Here is a 19,899-nt window from a genome sequence, read left to right as displayed (position 1 = left end):
CCATTTCTAGGTTGCTGTCTTTTATAAATATGACAAAATGTAATATCTAAACATGTCAATGGAGATATCTAACTCCCATTCCAAAAACAAATGATTCACACAAACAACAATTATTAACCACAAAATTTATTGGAAATGTTTATTCCACCAATAATTTGACATTGTACTTCTCAAACTTCAGGAAGAATTACATATTGTCCTTATTTTTGCTTGGCTAAACTCTTAGGATTATTAACGTATTATTTTCTTAACGACGTCCTCGTGTATTTGTTATATTATCACACAAATTACGTGAAGTTTTCTCAAAAAATGAGTTGTTTTATAATGTAACATTTGTTGAGTCCGCAAAGATCTGAGGGTATTGGTATGATGTCATGATGTTATAAAAACTTCAAAAACCAAACTCCTTTAGAGTTCCACTGGATTTTATGTTAACAAGAATATGCCGGTTGTTTTTATTGGTGTATTATGGGGAGAAAAGTTGTGTTTAAACGTTCATTTCCAGTAAAGTAGAGTAGTCTTCGGTTTGTAAAACAAGCCTTTGATTACGGCGCCATCTTGTGGCGTACCATTGTGGCGTTCACTTCCGCCCTGCCTGACGCAACATCCGGTTGTGCAGCAGCCATTTTGTCTGTTCGGCCACTTCCACTCCGACGTTTGGGAAACTGCCGTTCCACCTTGATAGACACTCCCAAAAATAGTTACAATGCCCCACTTTAAAGTTTTATAGCAGCAGAACGTCGGGTAAAATTTTTATTTGAATCATTCCGCGCCCGGAGAGGCCAAAGTTAGCCCCGTCCGCTCGGAAACATGTCGTGCGAGGAGAGCTACTTGGCCATCCTTCGCTATCTGACGGATGAAGGAGAGCCGTACGCCCCCGGCACTCCGGGCAACACCAAGAGGAAGATACGCAAAGCGGCGGCCTGCTACGTGGTGCGGGATGGCGTTTTGTTCTACCAGCGCCGGCGGAAGGGCCAGGACGCGTTCAGCGAGCTGGAGGTGGTGCTGCAGGACCCCCGCAGGAAGGAACTGATCAGCCGCGCACACGTCCTGGAAGGCGGGGAGCACCTCAACCAGCAGCTCACCTGGGAGACCATCTCTCAGAAGTACTGGTGGAGAGGTAAGGCGCGCTGCTACGGCTTGAGAAAAATCAAGAAAAAAATCAAACAAAAATAAATAAAAGGCCAGCTAGTGTGACGAGAAAGGAACGTGACGTTAGCATGTTAGCATCAAGACAACGTCACAGCCGACTACACATTGTATATACATAAATGTCGCCATCGTGTGGCGAGATGAAGTACCGTCCCGGTATTAAACTTCTAAACAATTATCCATCCATGTAAATCAGCATTTTTCAACCTTTTTTGAGCGAAGGCACATTTTTTCATTGAAAAAATACGCACATAATATAAATATGTATGTATATATATATATATATATATATATGTATGTGTGTGGGAAAAAAAATCACAAGACTACTTCATCTCTACAGGCCTGTTTCATGAGGGGTTCCCTCAATCATCAGGAGATTTTAATGGAAGCATTCACATACCATGGTTTATATAGGGCACAGAGTGGGTGGGTACAGGCTGGCGTAGAGGCGTGGCGATTGGCTCATGTGTTACCTAGGAGGTGTTTCCGTCTATGGCGGCATGTTGTTACAATTTCGCTGCGCTTGTTGAGGGATGACAGGTCTGGACGGTAAATAATAAACAGTTTCTCTTTCAAGCATAGGTTGCATCTTTTATTACCACTATTGTAAGGTGTGCTGGATGCAAGAATTTGCCATGTTATTGAATATTCAACATTATTGTCTTTCAGGTCCCAAATGTGTTTGCTGAGTTCTGTGGTATTCCGCAGGTTTTGGTTCCTGAAAGAAGCCTTGTGATTGTTCCATCTGGTTTTGAACTCTCCTTCGGTTAATCCTACATATGTGTCGGATGTGTTAATGTCCTTGCGTGTTACCTTAGATTGGTAGACAACTGATGTTTGTAAGCACCCCCCGTTGAGAGGGCAATCAGGTTTCTTGCGGCAGTTGCAGCCTTTGTTGGTTTTGGGGTCGCTCTGTCCGGGGGCCGACGGCTCATTTGCAATTGTTTTGTTGTGGTTTGAGATAATTTGTCGTATATTGTTCATACAGCTGTAGCTCAATTTAATGTTGTTCTTGTTGAATACTTTTCTTAGGGTGTTGTCTTTGGGAAAGTGTTTGTCAATCAGATTGAGGAATTTGTGTCCAATGTTAGTTGAGACGTTTTTGCTGTATGGGGGGTTGTACCAGATGATGTCGTTTCGTTTTCTGTTCTTTTTTGGTTGGTTTCCTGGCGTGGGTTCATAGGTGAGGGTGAAATTGTATCCGCTTTCATCAAGGGCTTTTTGGTACGGGGGGGTTGCTTGGTCAAATTCAGCTTTGCTAGATGACAGCTGTATGAACAATATACGACAAATTATCTCAAACCACAACAAAACAATTGCAAATGAGCCGTCGGCCCCTGGACAGAGCGACTCCAAAACCAACAAAGGCTGCAACTGTCGAAAGAAACCTGATTGCCCTCTCAACGGGGGGTGCTTACAAACATCAGCTGTCTACCAATCTAAGGTAACACGCAAGGACATTAACACATCCGACACATATGTAGGATTAACCGAGGGAGAGTTCAAAACCAGATGGAACAATCACAAGGCTTCTTTCAGGAACCAAAACCTGCTGAATACCACAGAACTCAGCAAACACATTTGGGACCTCAAAGACAATAATGTTGAATATTCAATAACATGGCAAATTCTTGCATCCAGCACACCTTACAATAGTGGTAATAAAAGATGCAACCTATGCTTGAAAGAGAAACTGTTTATTATATACCGTCCAGACCTGTCATCCCTCAACAAGCGCAGCGAAATTGTAACAGCATGCCGCCACAGACGGAAACACCTCCTAGGTAACACATGAGCCAATCACCACGCCCCTACACCAGCCTGTACCCACCCACTCTGTGCCCTATATAATCCATGGTATGAGAATGCTCCCATTAAAATCTCCTGATGATTGAGGGAACCCCCCCTCATGAAACAGGCCTGTAGAGATGAAATAGTCTTGTGATTTTTTCCCCCCACCCACGACCACGCCCCCCACCCCCCACCTCCCGAAATCGGAGGTCTCAAGGTTGGCAAGTATGGTCTGGTGTGCCGTGGTAGATTGTCATTTCACCTATTTGGGTTAAAAATATTTTTTGCAAACCAGTAATTATAATCCGCAAATAAATTTGAAAAGTCAAATAATTTTATGACCTTTAATTTGAGTTGAATTTGTTACACCTGGGGATGTAACGGTTAAAAAAAATTCTTATCATGATGATTGTGACCAAAATGATCACGGTTATTGTTATCGCGGTATTGCTGAAAGTGCTCAAAAAGTACCTTTACACACACTAAAATGTTTTAACCAAGTTTATTTCTTAAATAACTAAATAAAGACACAAAATACTTTCTTGGCAGAGGAAACATTAAATATTGTTAATCTTATTGCATTTTAATTTCTAATTGTTTTAGAATTTTTTTTTTTAATAAATGCAATTTGGGTGATCAGTTCGCTTCACTTCCTGTTTATGTGACGTCGCGCTTGTTGATATTTCATATTGGCAAAGACGTTATTTCCTGTTTTCATGTTAGCATTTAAGCTAGCTAGCAAGGTAACGATAGGCCGCCCACCGTTTTATCAAAGTGCAGTTCTCAATCACGTTTTTTGATCATTTTAGTTTAATACGTTAATACTAACCTGCCATAGCTCGGTTGGTAGAGTGGCCGTGCCAGCAACTTGAGGGTTCCAGGTTCGATCCCCGCTTCCGCCATCCTAGTCACTGCCGTTGTGTCCTTGGGCAAGACACTTTGCCCACCTGCTCCCAGTGCCACCCACACTGCTTTAAATGTAACTTAGATATTGGCTTTCACTATGTTAAGTGCTTTGAGTCAATAGAGAAAAGAGCTATATAAATATAATTCACTTCACTAGTCGTCTGGGAATTTTACAGTCGTTATCGTTATTACTGTTTCCACATTCTTTTCAAGTTAAACAAAAGATATGGCTTGAACTCCAAAAATAACGTCTCAAATTCTAAAAACTAAATGGAAACATTTAAATAATGTCTATTATAGCATCACTTGAAATGAACAAATTACATTTGTGGTAAATTGTAACTTCTGATTACGGTCTTTAATATTGTGTAGTGCATACTTGCCAACCCTTCCGGATTTTCCGGGAGACTCCCGAAATTCAGCGCCTCTCCAGAAAACCTCCCGGGACAAATTTTCTCCCGAAAAACTCCCGAAATTCAGGCGGACCTGAGTGACGTGTATGACAACACACAACAACAGTGTCTACCGTAAAGCAGTTCGTCTGCCGTAAACAGCAATGTTGTGACACTTTTAAACAGTACAATACTGCCATCTACTGTACATGCATATGTGACCCACCCATAATGTGTCACATTTTTGTGTTGATTTATTTATTTTATTTTGTGGTTTGAATTCGTTTTTGGAGCTGTCATTACACATTTATCAGTATTCACATTGGTCAGTAGGGGGCAGTAGGGCGTTTCTTCCCTATTGAATGCTATCACCTGCAGACCGGAAGTGTCTTGTCATTCTGATGAGAGCGACCAGTCTGTGAACAATTGAAACGTCCTGTGTGCTTTTTCCTCCTGTATAACAGGTTAGGTTTGGTGAATCAACTCACTGAATAATATCCATGTGATCTTTATAAGTTTAAGTACACATTCTGATGGTGGAGCCTAACTCTAAAGTGTTTGTGAGTTGTAGTTTGTAAATGAACACTGAAATTCAAGTATTTATTTTATTTATATATATATATATATATATATATATATATATATAGCTATAATTCACTGAAAGTCAAGTATTTCTTATATATATATATATCTTAACCACGCCCACAACCACGCCCCCGCCCCCCATCCCCCACCTCCCGAAATCGGAGGTCTCAAGGTTGGCAAGTATGGTGTAGTGTAACATTGTTAGACTAATTGTTCAAAGTTTCATCATTTTGATGACAATGTATTTTACACTATTTTGAAGTTATAATGCATCACATTAAATGACTTGTTTTATAGAAGATACTTTAATTCCTAATTGCCGATGAGAAACATTGACTGTGATTTAAAATGTACATGAGGTTTATAGTAATCATTCTATGAAGTAAGTCGAAATGTGTCGCATATGGCGTCATGTATGTTTTTCTTCTTTGCGGTTTAATGAACATTCTGGTCCAGCAGCTTGTGCGTAGCGTTGAAACAAGCGAGAGTGAGTGTAGAGTTTGGGCAGAAAATGCCGACTTGCTGTTCTTTTCTTGGGTGGTCCAATTGTTCAAATCTAGAGATAGGAAAGCGCTTTCAGAGAGTCCCGAAAAAAGTGGTTCATAAAGGCAATAAAGTCAGGGGAAACAAAGGAAATGGCTCTAAAAAATATCACTTTCAACATCTTGTGTCTGCAGTGATCACTTTGTAAAATGTTTGATCACTTGATCTGTTTGAGAAACTTTCAGGTTTTGTTCTCTACCGTATTAGTAGTGTTTGAGAGCAGAACTAAACGTAAAGAAAGGACAAGCGTTCCCGTTTGTTTGTTCTTTTGTGGTTGCTATGCCTAAATATAACTAAAAAGACCCGATTGTAAGAAATAAACTAATGTTACATTATGTCCTAGTAGCGGTGTAACGGTACTAGGGATGTCCCGATCCAGGTTTTTGCACTTCCGATCCGATACCGATATTGTTTTTGCACTTCCGATCCGATACCGATACTGACCGATACCGATACTGACCGATAATGGCCTATCTGAGCATGTATTAAAGTTTAAAGTTATTTAGCCTACTTAGTTGTCAGAATCATGTTGAAAAGGGTTTTAGTACTCTTGATAACAACTAGCCAGCTGAATTAGGGGAGTTTGAATAATACACAATGGTTGGTAACAAGAAACTGACCTGTTTATTCAAGGATAAACACAAAATAGACAAAATTATACATGACAAACAGAAATGGCATCATTGAAACTAGGGCTGGGCGATATGGCCTTTTTTTAATATTGCGATATTTAAGGCCATATTGCGATACACGATATATATCTCGATATTTTGCCTTAGCCTTGAATGAACACTTGATGCATATAATCACAGCAGTATGATGATTCTATGTGTTTTGATTGATTGATTGAGACTTTTATTAGTAGGTTGCACAGTGAAGTACATATTTCGTACAATTGACCACTAAATGGTAACACCCCAATAAGTTTTTCAACTTGTTTAAGTCGGGGTCCACTTAAATTGATTCATGATACAGATATATACTATCAGATATATACTATCATCATAATACAGTCATCACACAAGATAATCACATTGAATTATTTACATTATTTATAATCCAGGGTGTGGAGGGGGGCGCCGGATGTAAGTGTCAAAAAGACAACTAAAAGAGTTTGATATGAGAATAAATCTAAAGTTAAAATATAGGGTAGAAATGAACCCATTTGCAGGAAATGTAGTCTTGATTTTCAAAATGTTCTTTCAAGGTTTGCATGTCTACATTAAAACATTCTTCTTCATACTGCATTAATATATGCTACTTTTAAACTTTCATGCAGAGAAGGAAATCACAACTTAAAAAAATCACTATTTTTTTCATACGGTGTTGATGTGGAAATGTTTGCCTCGGCATTTTGATGGTGTGGACGTGTGGCACCGAATGGAGATAAGCGTCTCGACAGACCTTACAATATTTGAACAATGATGACGAAAACTGTTTTCTCTGTCGTGTCCGTGTGTCGAAAATTGTTATGCGCTTATTTTTTTATTTGATTTTGTGCGTGGCATAGATTTGTCGTGCGCAGAGGACGCTTGAGCAGGCGCGCACCTTAGCGGCTGCGCTAGCATCACAGCTAACGTTAGCCATGCTGCTACCTCGCTCTCTGCTGGGAGAGGGCGTATACGTATATGACGTATGACGTGACAGTATGTGACGTGTGTAAGAAGGTGCGCTCGCTGTCTGTGAGAGGGAGACACAGGAAAGAATGAGAAGAGCCTGTCGTGTAATGCCAGCAGCTAAAAGTAACTGCGTTAGAATCCACCTGTGGACCTGTGGATGTGCTGAAGGTGTACTGGAAAATGCGGAACGGAGCTTAGGGAACAGCAGAAAAGTGGAATGTATTATTTAAATCGGTGCGTTGGAAAACACGGACCGGAGTTTTTAAACTGGATCTGGATCGGCATTTTCCCATGCCTTACCGATACGCATTTTTTTGCGAATATCGGCATCCGATCCAAATATCGGATCGGGACATCCCTAAACGGTACACAAAAAATTTGGTTCGGTACGTACCTCGGTTTAGAGGTCACGGTTCGGTTCATTTTCGGTACAATAAGAAAACAACAAAATATAAATTTTTGGGTTATTTATTTACAAAATTTGCAAAATCTTCCAACAAAAATATTTTTCTTAGTGTAATATTTGATGTGAAGTAATGGGAACCTTGGATAGGTCAATAATTCATAATAACATTGATTTTGATTCAGTATTATGTTTTGAGCAATGAAAATTGCTTATGTTTTGAAAGAAAAAAAAAAACAGCTTTGTTTTATTAGTCAACATTGCAACTTTTTCTAAATTACATTTAACCTTTAAGCTTTTTGATTTCAGTTTTGTTATGTTTCTGTTTATTTTAATAGTATTTTTAGAATGTGCCGTGGGCCTTTAAAACATTAGCTGTGGGCCGCAAATGGCCTCCGGGGCACACTTTTGACACCCCTGCTATAGATAATAAAAAATTAAATCTATGGATAAAAAGCAGAGCCTGGCGACGCATGCACGTTTATTATAACTCTCTCTCTCTCTCTCTCAGTCTCTGCCCCTCCCTCACCAATGCTGCTGCACACACAATTTGTTTTGTTTTTAACCCATTCTTAGCCCTGAACGTACATTGAAAATTCTCGCAACTCTAACTCAAAATGCCGGACATTTGAGGCATTTAAGAAACTCCGCCCTGACAGCTCCGCAAAAGAGGACATGTCCGGTGAAAAGAGGACATATGGTCAGTCTATCCTAGCCCGTTAGCTGCTAGCATGCCGTGTGTTGTGCCTCGGTGTGCATTGTTTACACAACGTGCGTTACGCTACTTCATATGTCCGTGTGGAAACTCGTTCGGTACACCTCCGAACCGAACCGGAACCCCCGTACCGAAACGGTTCAATACAAATACACGTACCGTTACACCCCTAAGTCCTAGTAATAGTTATTGTTGGTCCAATCCACCATCTTTTCTTTGTCGATTTTCATAATAGAAACTCAAAGCTAAATTGTTGTGCGGGAAAGCCAAGTGCTTTACTCTCCATAGATGACCACATTATAATGTCTTTGGTGATATTTGTTAGCATCAAGAAATATCCTTAATATATACTAGATGAATAACTCTCTAGTCGAACCTCGGATTCAGGAGGAACAGTGTGGTTTTCGTCCTGGTCGTGGAACTGTGGACCAGCTCTATACTCTCGGCAGGGTCCTTGAGAGTGCATGGGAGTTTGCCCAACCAGTCTACATGTGCTTTGTGGACTTGGAGAAGGCATTCGACCGTGTCCCTCGGGAAGTCCTGTGGGGAGTGCTCAGAGAGTACGGGGTATCGGACTGTCTGATTGTGGCAGTCCGCTCCCTGTATGATCAGTGTCAGAGCTTGGTCCGCATTGCCGGCAGTAAGTCGGACACGTTTCCAGTGAGGGTTGGACTCCGCCAAGGCTGCCCTTTGTCACCGATTCTGTTCATAACTTTTATGGACAGAATTTCTAGGCGCAGTCAAGGCGTTGAGGGGATCTGGTTTGGTGGCTGCAGGATTAGGTCTCTGCTTTTTGCAGATGATGTGGTCCTGATGGCTTCATCTGGCCAGGATCTTCAGCTCTCACTGGATCGGTTCGCAGCTGAGTGTGAAGCGACTGGGATGAGAATCAGCACCTCCAAGTCCGAGTCCATGGTTCTCGCCCGGAAAAGGGTGGAGTGCCATCTCCGGGTTGGGGAGGAGATCTTGCCCCAAGTGGAGGAGTTCAAGTACCTCGGAGTCTTGTTCACGAGTGATGGAAGAGTGGATCGTGAGATCGACAGGCGGATCGGTGCGGCGTCTTCAGTAATGCGGACGCTGTATCGATCCGTTGTGGTGAAGAAGGAGCTGAGCCGGAAGGCAAAGCTCTCAATTTACCGGTCGATCTATGTTCCCATCCTCACCTATGGTCATGAGCTTTGGGTTATGACCGAAAGGACAAGATCACGGGTACAAGCGGCCGAAATGAGTTTCCTCCGCCGGGTGGCGGGGCTCTCCCTTAGAGATAGGGTGAGAAGCTCTGCCATCCGGGAGGAGCTCAAAGTAAAGCCGCTGCTCCTCCACATCGAGAGGAGCCAGATGAGGTGGTTCGGGCATCTGGTCAGGATGCCACCTGAACGCCTCCCTAGGGAGGTGTTTAGGGCACGTCCGACCGGTAGGAGGCCGCGGGGAAGACCCAGGACACGTTGGGAAGACTATGTCTCCCGGCTGGCCTGGGAACGCCTCGGGGTCCCACGGGAAGAGCTGGACGAAGTGGCTTGGGAGAGGGAAGTCTGGGCTTCCCTGCTTAGGCTGCTGCCCCCGCGACCCGACCTCGGATAAGTGGAAGAAGATGGATGGATGGATGGATGAATAACTCTCTGGTAGGTTCAACAGCATATACTGAATCCTGATAACGCTAGCAATTATTGATGAACAACAGGACATCTACAGCTAAATAATGAGACAATAGGAACTTGACATCATAACAACACCCGCAGACATGAATTCTAGATGACAGGCTAATATTTGTGGCAGGAAATCAACTGCAAACAAACATCCTTTTTCTCATTAGCGTGACGATGCATGAATAAATCGATTGTTTAATTTGTGCACCCCTCAGATGTAAAGATTCTCTAAATCCGAGTGTCGAAAGTGAGGTCGTAGCGAGCGGTACCGTCTTGATGATGAATGGTTTAAATCTTTAAAATAGTATTTTTCATAAGAGTGTATACATCCACTCCATCCCATTTAAAAAAAATAAAATAAAATAAAAATCCTGATCGCTGGTATATTTGCCTCTACACCTTTCAAAATACACTCAAATCGCGCTGATGCAGATAAATCAACAGTCTGGTGTGCCGTGTGAGATTATGTAATTTCACCTAAATGGTTTAAAAATATTTTTCAGAAATCTGTAATTATAATCCACAAATAATGTGCCGTTGTTGAGTGTCGGTGCTGTCGAGAGCTTGGCAGAGTAACCCTGTAATACTCTTCCATATCAGTAGGTGGCAGCAGGTAGCTAATTGCTTTGTAGATGTGGGAAACAGCGGGAGGCAGCGTGCAGGTAAAAAGGTGTCTAATGCTTAAACCAAAAATAAACAAAAGGTGAGTGCCGCTAAGAAAATGCGTTGAAGCTTAGGGAAGGCTATGCAGAATGAAACTAAAACTAAACTGGCTACAAAGTAAACAAAAAACAGAATGCTGGACGACAGCAAAGACTTACTGTGGAGCAAAGACAATGTACATCCGAACATAATAATAATAATAACTGGGATTTATATAGCGCTTTTCTAAGTACCCAAAGTCGCTTTACATGTAGAACCCATCAATCGTTCACACCTGGTGGTGGTAAGCTACTTTCATAGCCACAACTGCCCTGGGGTAGACTGACGGAAGCGTGGCTGCAATTTGCGCCAACGGCCCCTCCGACCACCACCTATCATTCATCATTCAATTCACCGGTGTGAGTGGCACCGGGGGCAAAGGGTGAAGTGTCCCGCCCAAGGACACAACGGCAGCGATTTTTGGATGGTAAGAGGCGGGGAGCGAACCTGCAACCCTCAGGTTTCTGGCACGGTTGCTCTACCCACTACGCCATGCCGCCCCAAAGACAATGTACATCCGAACATGACATGACAATCAACAATGTCCGCACAAAGAAGGATAAAAACAACTGAAATATTCTTGATTGCTAAAACAAAGTATATAGGAATATCGCTCAAAGGAAGACTTGAAACTGCTACAGGAAAATCCGAAGGCACACCACCAGCAGAAATCATTAAAAAACGAAACTCTGTTGACAGTAAAAAGTTGTTTTCGCAATTGTTAGAAATGACTTTAAAGCATAACCAAGCATGCATCAATATAGCTCTTGTCTCAAAGTAGGTGTACTGCCACCACCTGTCACATCACACCCTGACTTATTGGACTTTTTTGCTGTTTTCCCTGTGTGTAGTGTTTTACTTCTTGTCTTGCACTCCTATTTTGGTGGCTTTTTCTCTTTTTTTTGGTATTTTCCTGTAGCAGTTTCATGTCTTCCTTTTGAGCGATATTTCCCGCATCTACTTTGCTTTAGCAATCAAGAATATTTCAGTAGTTTTTATCCTTCTTTGTGGGGACATTGTTGATTGTCATGTCATGTTCGGATGTACATTGTCTTTGCTCCACAGTAAGTCTTTGCTGTCGTCCAGCATTCTGTTTTTTGTTTACTTTGTAGCCAGTTCAGTTTTAGTTTCGTTCTGCATAGCCTTCCCTAAGTTTCAATGCCTATTCTCAGGGGCACTCACCTTTTGTTTATTTTTGGTTTAAGCATTAGACACCTTTTTACCTGCACGCTGCCTCCCGCTGTTTCCGACATCTACAAAGCAATTAGCTACCTGCTGCCACCTACTGATATGGAAGAGTATTACACGGTTACTCTGCTGAGCTCTAGACAGCACCGACACTCAACAACAACACATCACTTGCAGACTATAATTAGTGGTTTCATTGCATAGCAACACATTGTTGTTGATACAGCAGTGTGGTTATTGCATGAAATGCTTGACTTCTATCCGCGATGTGGCCTCTTGACGTCCTAAGGTATCCAGAAGCAGTTGAAGGACCACATACGAGAGTGTGAGAACTGCGCACGTCGGCGGGCCACAGATGAAGGGTCAGGGCGAGGGATGTCCATCTTCGGCCGACTGACCAAACGCAAGGTGGCCGACGACGAGGATCTGGAGGAGGAGGAAGAGCTTGATGATGGCCTGTTTTTCATGGACAGATCCAAGGTGTCAGACAATGAGGAACTGGTTTATGTAAGTCACTTATACTTTCTCATCTAAGGCAACTATGGTGATTTATAGTAGTCAGTTATTTGTATTCATGTGAGTCAATTATGCTGATTTATGCAAATTAACTGTGGGGATTGATGTAAGTTAATTATGATAGCTTATGAAAGTCAATTGTTTTTGTAAGTTAATTATGATAGCTTACGAAAGTCAATTGTTTTTGTAAGTTAATTATGATAGCTTATGAAAGTCAATTGTTTTTGTAAGTTAATTATGATAGCTTACGAAAGTCAATTGTTTTTGTAAGTTAATTATGATAGCTTATGAAAGTCAATTGTTTTTGTAAGTTAACTTTGATAGCTTACGAAAGTCAATTGTTTTTGTGAGTTAACTATGATAGCTTATGAAAGTCAATTGTTTTTGTAAGTTCATTATGATAGCTTATGAAAGTCAATTGTTTTTGTAAGTTCATTATGATAGCTTATGAAAGTCAACTGTTTTTGTAAGTTCATTATGATAGCTTATGAAAGTCAATTGTTTTTGTAAGTTCATTATGATAACTTATGAAAGTTAATTGTTTTTGTAAGTTCATTATGATAGCTTATGAAAGTCAATTGTTTTTGTAAGTTCATTATGATAGCGTATGAAAGTCAATTGTTTTTGTTAGTTAATTATGATAGCGTATGAAAGTCAATTGTTTTTGTAAGTTAATTATGATAGCTTACGAAAGTAATTGTTTTTGTAAGTTAATTATGATAGCTTATGAAAGTCAATTGTTTTTGTAAGTTAATTATGATAGCTTATGAAAGTCAATTGTTTTTGTAAGTTCGTTATGATAGCTTATGAAAGTTAATTGTTTTTGTAAGTTCATTATGATAGCTTATGAAAGTCAATTGTTTTTGTAAGTTCATTATGATAGCTTATGAAAGTCAATTGTTTTTGTTAGTTAATTATGATAGCTTATGAAAGTCAATTGTTTTTGTAAGTTCATTATGATAGCTTATGAAAGTCAATTGTTTTTGTAAGTTCATTATGATAGCTTATGAAAGTCAATTGTTTTTGTTAGTTAATTATGATAGCTTATGAAAGTCAATTGTTTTTGTAAGTTCATTATGATAGCTTATGAAAGTCAATTGTTTTTTTAAGTTAACTTTGATAGCTTACGAAAGTCAATTGTTTTTGTAAGTTAAACTATGATAGCTTATGAAAGTCAATTGTTTTTGTAAGTCCATTGAGAAAGCTTACGAAAGTCAATTGTTTTTTGTAAGTTCATTATGATAGCTTACGAAAGTCAATTGTTTTTGTAAGTTCATTATGATAGCTTATGAAAGTCAATTGTTTTTGTAAGTTCATTATGATAGCTTATGAAAGTCAATTGTTTTTGTAAGTTCATTATGATAGCTTACGAAAGTCAATTGTTTTTGTAAGTTCATTATGATAGCTTATGAAAGTCAATTGTTTTTGTAAGTTCATTATGATAACTTATGAAAGTCAATTGTTTTTGTAAGTTCATTATGATAGCTTACGAAAGTCAATTGTTTTTGTAAGTTCATTACGATAGCTTACGAAAGTCAATTGTTTTTGTAAGTTCATTATGATAGCTTATGAAAGTCAATTGTTTTTGTAAGTTCGTTATGATAGCTTACGAAAGTCAATTGTTTTTGTTAGTTAATTATGATAGCGTATGAAGGTCAATTGTTTTTGTAAGTTCATTATGATAGCTTACGAAAGTCAATTGTTTTTGTAAGTTCATTATGATAGCTTACGAAAGTCAATTGTTTTTGTAAGTTCATTATGATAGCTTATGAAAATCAATTGTTTTTGTTAGATAATTATGATAGCGTATGAAGGTCAATTGTTTTTGTAAGTTCATTATGATAGCTTGCGAAAGTCAATTGTTTTTGTAAGTTCATTATGATAGCTTATGAAAGTCAATTGTTTTTGTAAGTTAATTATGATAGCGTATGAAGGTCAATTGTTTTTGTAAGTTCATTATGATAGCTTACGAAAATCAATTGTTTTTTTAAGTTAACTTTGATAGCTTACGAAAGTCAATTGTTTTTGTAAGTTAACTATGATAGCTTATGAAAGTCAATTGTTTTTGTAAGTTAACTATGATAACTTATGAAAGTCAATTGTTTTTGTAAGTTCTTTATGATAGCTTACGAAAGTCAATTGTTTTTGTAAGTTAACTATGATAGCTTATGAAAGTCAATTGTTTTTGTAAGTTCATTATGATAGCTTACGAAAGTCAATTGTTTTTGTTAGTTAATTATGATAGCGTATGAAAGTCAATTGTTTTTTGTAAGTTTGTTATGATAGCTTATGAAAGTCAATTGTTTTTGTAAGTTCATTATGATAGCTTATGAAAGTAAATTGTTTTTGTAGGTTCATTATGATAGCTTACGAAAGTCAATTGTTTTTGTAAGTTCATTATGATAGCTTATGAAAGTCAATTGTTTTTGTAAGTTAATTATGATAGCTTATGAAAGTCAATTGTTTTTGTAAGTTCATTATGATAACTTATGAAAGTCAATTGTTTTTGTTAGTTAATTATGATAGCTTACGAAAGTAATTGTTTTTGTAAGTTAATTATGATAACTTATGAAAGTCAATTGTTTTTGTAAGTTCATTATGATAGCTTGCGAAAGTCAATTGTTTTTGTAAGTTCATTATGATAACTTAAGAAAGTCAATTGTTTTTGTAAGTTCATTATGATAGCTTACGAAAGTCAATTGTTTTTGTAAGTTCATTATGATAGCTTGCGAAAGTCAATTGTTTTTGTAAGTTCATTATGATAGCTTATGAAAGTCAATTGTTTTTGTAAGTTAATTATGATAGCGTATGAAGGTCAATTGTTTTTGTAAGTTCATTATGATAGCTTGCGAAAGTCAATTGTTTTTGTAAGTTCATTATGATAGCTTATGAAGGTCAATTGTTTTTGTAAGTTCATTATGATAGCTTACGAAAATCAATTGTTTTTTTAAGTTAACTTTGATAGCTTACGAAAGTCAATTGTTTTTGTAAGTTAACTATGATAGCTTATGAAAGTCAATTGTTTTTGTAAGTTAACTATGATAACTTATGAAAGTCAATTGTTTTTGTAAGTTCTTTATGATAGCTTACGAAAGTCAATTGTTTTTGTAAGTTAACTATGATAGCTTATGAAAGTCAATTGTTTTTGTAAGTTCATTATGATAGCTTACGAAAGTCAATTGTTTTTGTTAGTTAATTATGATAGCGTATGAAAGTCAATTGTTTTTTGTAAGTTTGTTATGATAGCTTATGAAAGTCAATTGTTTTTGTAAGTTCATTATGATAGCTTATGAAAGTAAATTGTTTTTGTAGGTTCATTATGATAGCTTACGAAAGTCAATTGTTTTTGTAAGTTCATTATGATAGCTTATGAAAGTCAATTGTTTTTGTAAGTTAATTATGATAGCTTATGAAAGTCAATTGTTTTTGTAAGTTCATTATGATAACTTATGAAAGTCAATTGTTTTTGTTAGTTAATTATGATAGCTTACGAAAGTAATTGTTTTTGTAAGTTAATTATGATAACTTATGAAAGTCAATTGTTTTTGTAAGTTCATTATGATAGCTTACGAAAGTCAATTGTTTTTGTAAGTTCATTATGATAACTTAAGAAAGTCAATTGTTTTTGTAAGTTCATTATGATAGCTTACGAAAGTCAATTGTTTTTGTAAGTTCATTATGATAGCTTGCGAAAGTCAATTGTTTTTGTAAGTTCATTATGATAGCTTATGAAAGTCAATTGTTTTTGTAAGTTAATTATGATAGCGTATGAAGGTCAATTGTTTTTGTAAGTTCATTATGATAGCTTACGAAAATCAATTGTTTTTTTAAGTTAACTTTGATAGCTTACGAAAGTCAATTGTTTTTGTAAGTTAACTATGATAGCTTATGAAAGTCAATTGTTTTTGTAAGTTAACTATGATAACTTATGAAAGTCAATTGTTTTTGTAAGTTCATTATGATAGCTTACGAAAGTCAATTGTTTTTGTTAGTTAATTATGATAGCGTATGAAAGTCAATTGTTTTTTGTAAGTTTGTTATGATAGCTTATGAAAGTCAATTGTTTTTGTAAGTTCATTATGATAGCTTATGAAAGTAAATTGTTTTTGTAGGTTCATTATGATAGCTTACGAAAGTCAATTGTTTTTGTAAGTTCATTATGATAGCTTATGAAAGTCAATTGTTTTTGTAAGTTAATTATGATAGCTTATGAAAGTCAATTGTTTTTGTAAGTTCATTATGATAACTTATGAAAGTCAATTGTTTTTGTTAGTTAATTATGATAGCTTACGAAAGTAATTGTTTTTGTAAGTTAATTATGATAGCTTATGAAAGTCAATTGTTTTTGTAAGTTCATTATGATAGCTTACGAAAGTCAATTGTTTTTGTTAGTTAATTATGATAGCTTTTGAAAGTCAATTGTTTTTGTTAGTTCATTATGATAGCTTATGAAAGTCAATTGTTTTTGTAAGTTCATTATGATAGCTTATGAAAGCCAATTATGGTGCTTGATGTACATCAATTATGGGAAAAGGTGTGACTATAACAGAATTACACTGGTTTATGTAAGTCAATTATGATAGTTTATAGGGATGTTCCAATCAGCAATTTATACTGCTGATTCCGATCTTCCATGAGCGAGATCTGCCAATACCGATCCCATGTGTCAACTTAAAATGTTATATATATAGTTGATAATGAGTCCTAATGCCATGAAACGTGTTCCAGGTGAACAGCACAGGTGAGGTGAACCAGTTCCTGTCCCAACACGGACAAACCATGTTGGACAAGCTCAACCAGCAGCGCCTCGGCAATAAATTCTGTGACATCACGCTGCTGATCGAGGGCGAGGAATACCGGGCGCATAAAGCCGTGATGGCGGCGTGCAGCGAGTACTTCAACGAGCTCTTCTTCGAGAAGGGCGCCGCCACCACGCACGAAGCCGTGGTCGACCTCGCCGGTGAGTTTGCGTGTCGTCCGCGCGAGTCGCGCCGCCGCCGCTCGCTTTTCACCGGCTGTGGATTTCTCTCGCCGCGCAGGTTTCACCAAAGACAGCTTCCTGCCGCTGCTGGACTTCGCCTACACGTCCACGCTCACGTTCAACTTCAGCATCATGGCGGAGATCGCCAACCTGGCGCGCCACCTGCTGATGTCGGAGGTGCTGCAGATCTGCGAGTCGGTGCACAAGCAGGTGGAGGGGCGGCAGCTGATGCTGTACCAGCGAAGGCACGTCCACACGGTGGTGCCCGACCATGTGGCGTCCCCTCAGGACGCCGCGGACGGAGGCGGCGCGTACACGGTCACCATTCAGAGTGACGGCAGCGCAGTCGTGACCCACACAGGACTGGCAGTGGCAGGCGAGCCCTTTACCATCGTGGCGCCTGGCGGTACCGAGCAGCAGGTGGCCGTCGATGCTCAGGCAGTAGAGGGCACCACGGTGCTGCAAGGCGAGGACGGCCAGACGCTGACGCTAATAGCGCACGCCGGTCAAGCGGCTCTCATCTCCCACGGCGGCGAGGGCGAGGAGGGGGAAACCATGACGGTGGTCACCCACAGCGGACAAGCGGGTGTCGGCAAATCCTTCTGCTTGGCCATCGAGCAGCCCCAGGCGGCAGAGGCAGAGGCAGAGACATTTGTCTTAAACGTGGAGGCGGACCCGGCCGAGCCCTCGGAGGTCACCCCGCCTGAGGCGCCCACCCCGGCGGTAGCCGAGGGTACGGCCACCGAGACGTTGGCGCCGGACCAGCTTGATCCTCCGCCCCAGAAACGTAAACGTGGGCGGCCGGCCAAAGTGAAGAAGGAGGTGGAGGTGGAGGTGGAGGTGTTGGCGCCCCCGGTGGAGCAGGAGGAGGAGGGGGGGCTCTCCACCGATGAAGACAAGCAGGGGGACATGTCCGACCCCAGCAAACGACGACTGCGGCAACGCTCAATGGCGGAAGGAGGCTACGCGCGTCTGCACATGGGCCTGGAGGGCGAGGAGGAGGGAAAGAGAGTCGCAACCCCCCCACACACCACCACCCCAAAGGTAAAAACATGAATGTCATTATTACCCGCTTTTAATGTACATCGCTCTGGGTAGTAATAATAATAATAATTAAAGCTGCAAGCAGCGTTGGTCGGGCCCGCGTGTCCCAATACTTTTGTCCAGTGTAAGTGTCCCAATACTTTTGTCCAGTAGCCCAATGCTTTTGTTCAGTGGTAGTAGTAAGTGTCCCAATACTTTTGTCCAGTGGTAGTCCTAAGTGTCCCAATACTTTTGTCTACTTTTAGTCCGAATTGTCCCAATACTTTTGTCTAGTGTACCTACCTTGTCTGCATTGTGTGGGCACGCTGGTGCTTCTTGCTTTTAAGCAGCCATCTAGAGAAAACAGCAGTGCAGCAGCATCAGTGCAGCAGCATCAGCGCAGCAGCATCAGCGCAGCGGTTCTTTGAAGGCTCATAAAATCAAAACCGGAGCAGTTAGAAAAATTATTTCGATAACTTTTATTTGGAAGGGTTCAATCTCTCTCCTGTGTTAGTTTGAAGCAGAAACGACAAACGCGCTCAGAGGAGATCATGTTTGAAGAGAAGTGACCGGTTTATAAAAAAAAATTGTTTTGAAGGGGAAATTGCAAACTTCCTGTTGATTTTTGCTGAGGGTTGTCAATCTATGAAATGTAGGTCTAAGTAAGACCTTCATAGAGGTTTTTGTTTCATGTCTCTCCGACTTTCCCAGTGGGAGTTACAGGCAGTATTGTCATTTTTTTCTTCCGAGGAGCAGTTTTTTCTGCGTTTTATTAAAAAATTGCGGTAGAGCACAATTTTGAGATTTGGGGTTCGGTTTTTTCATTAGATCGCAATTTTAGCCAGTCTGATGTGTGTGTTCAGTTTGGTGAGTTTTGAAGCATGTTAAGGGGGTCAAATTACAGCTCAAAGAGACAAGTGACTGTTTTTAGTACTTTTTTGTCTTGAAGGGGGAATTGCCAACTTCCTGTTGATTTTTGCCCGAGAATATACTATTATGAAATCTAGGTCTAAGTCACACCTACATAAAGGTTTTTGTTTCATGTCTCTCCGACCTTCCTAGTGGGAGTTACAGGCAGTCTAGTTTTTTTTTTCGTAGGGGGCGCTAGAGCGCAGTTTTGAGGTTTGGTTTTTTAATAAAAAGTTTTGCCGTATATTACTGATGTGTGTGTAAAATTTGGTGAGTTTTGAAGTATGTTAAGGGGGTCAAATTACAGCGCAAAGTTGCGGAATAATAATAATAATAATAAAACCTTAGAAATTCAATAGGTCCTTATGTCCCATTGCATAAGGACTCCTTTTGCAATGGGCCATGCGGGCCCTAATAATAATTATAATCATTAAAGCTGCGAGCAGCGTTGAACGGGTCCTCGCACTCCCGTGCCGTTCGGGTTCAAGCGAGTCGGCGCGCATTGCTGACGCCTGGGCTTTAACGTTAGCATGTTAACGTGTGGCGTGTGTCGGGTACCAAGTTAGGACTGCAGTTTCCGTCTCAAATAATGAACTATTGTTATCATGCTGGCATGCTAACAGCTAGCACGTGTCACGTACCAAGACACACATGACTCTTTTGTACGGCTGTAAAATTGACAAAAAAAAAGCATGCTAACAGTTAGCATGTGTCAAGTAGCAAGATATATGACTCTGAGGTGTACGGCTGTAAAATTAACCAAAGAAAAGCATGCTAACTGTTAGCATTTGTCAAGTAGCAAGGTATATGACTCTGAGGTGTACGGCT

The 19,899-nt window shown here is 39.7% G+C and overlaps 1 protein-coding gene across 1 annotated transcript in view; it reads left to right on the top strand.

Moving 5' to 3' along the window:
• The first annotated feature begins 579 nt into the window (after positions 1 to 579).
• Positions 580 to 19,899, top strand: part of zbtb11 (zinc finger and BTB domain containing 11) — a 30,663-nt gene continuing 11,343 nt past the window's right edge. Inside the window, exons 1-4 of the mRNA XM_061978403.2 lie at positions 580 to 1,120; positions 11,932 to 12,149; positions 16,887 to 17,118; positions 17,198 to 18,183. Of these exons, the coding sequence (XP_061834387.2) occupies positions 811 to 1,120; positions 11,932 to 12,149; positions 16,887 to 17,118; positions 17,198 to 18,183 (1,746 nt within the window). The 5' untranslated portion in view covers positions 580 to 810. The remainder of the gene's footprint in view (positions 1,121 to 11,931; positions 12,150 to 16,886; positions 17,119 to 17,197; positions 18,184 to 19,899) is intronic.

The sequence above is a fragment of the Nerophis lumbriciformis genome, linkage group LG18, assembly GCF_033978685.3.
Source record: "Nerophis lumbriciformis linkage group LG18, RoL_Nlum_v2.1, whole genome shotgun sequence".
NCBI classification, from domain to species: Eukaryota; Metazoa; Chordata; class Actinopteri; order Syngnathiformes; family Syngnathidae; genus Nerophis; species Nerophis lumbriciformis.
This window is presented reverse-complemented; position numbering and strand designations above follow the sequence as displayed.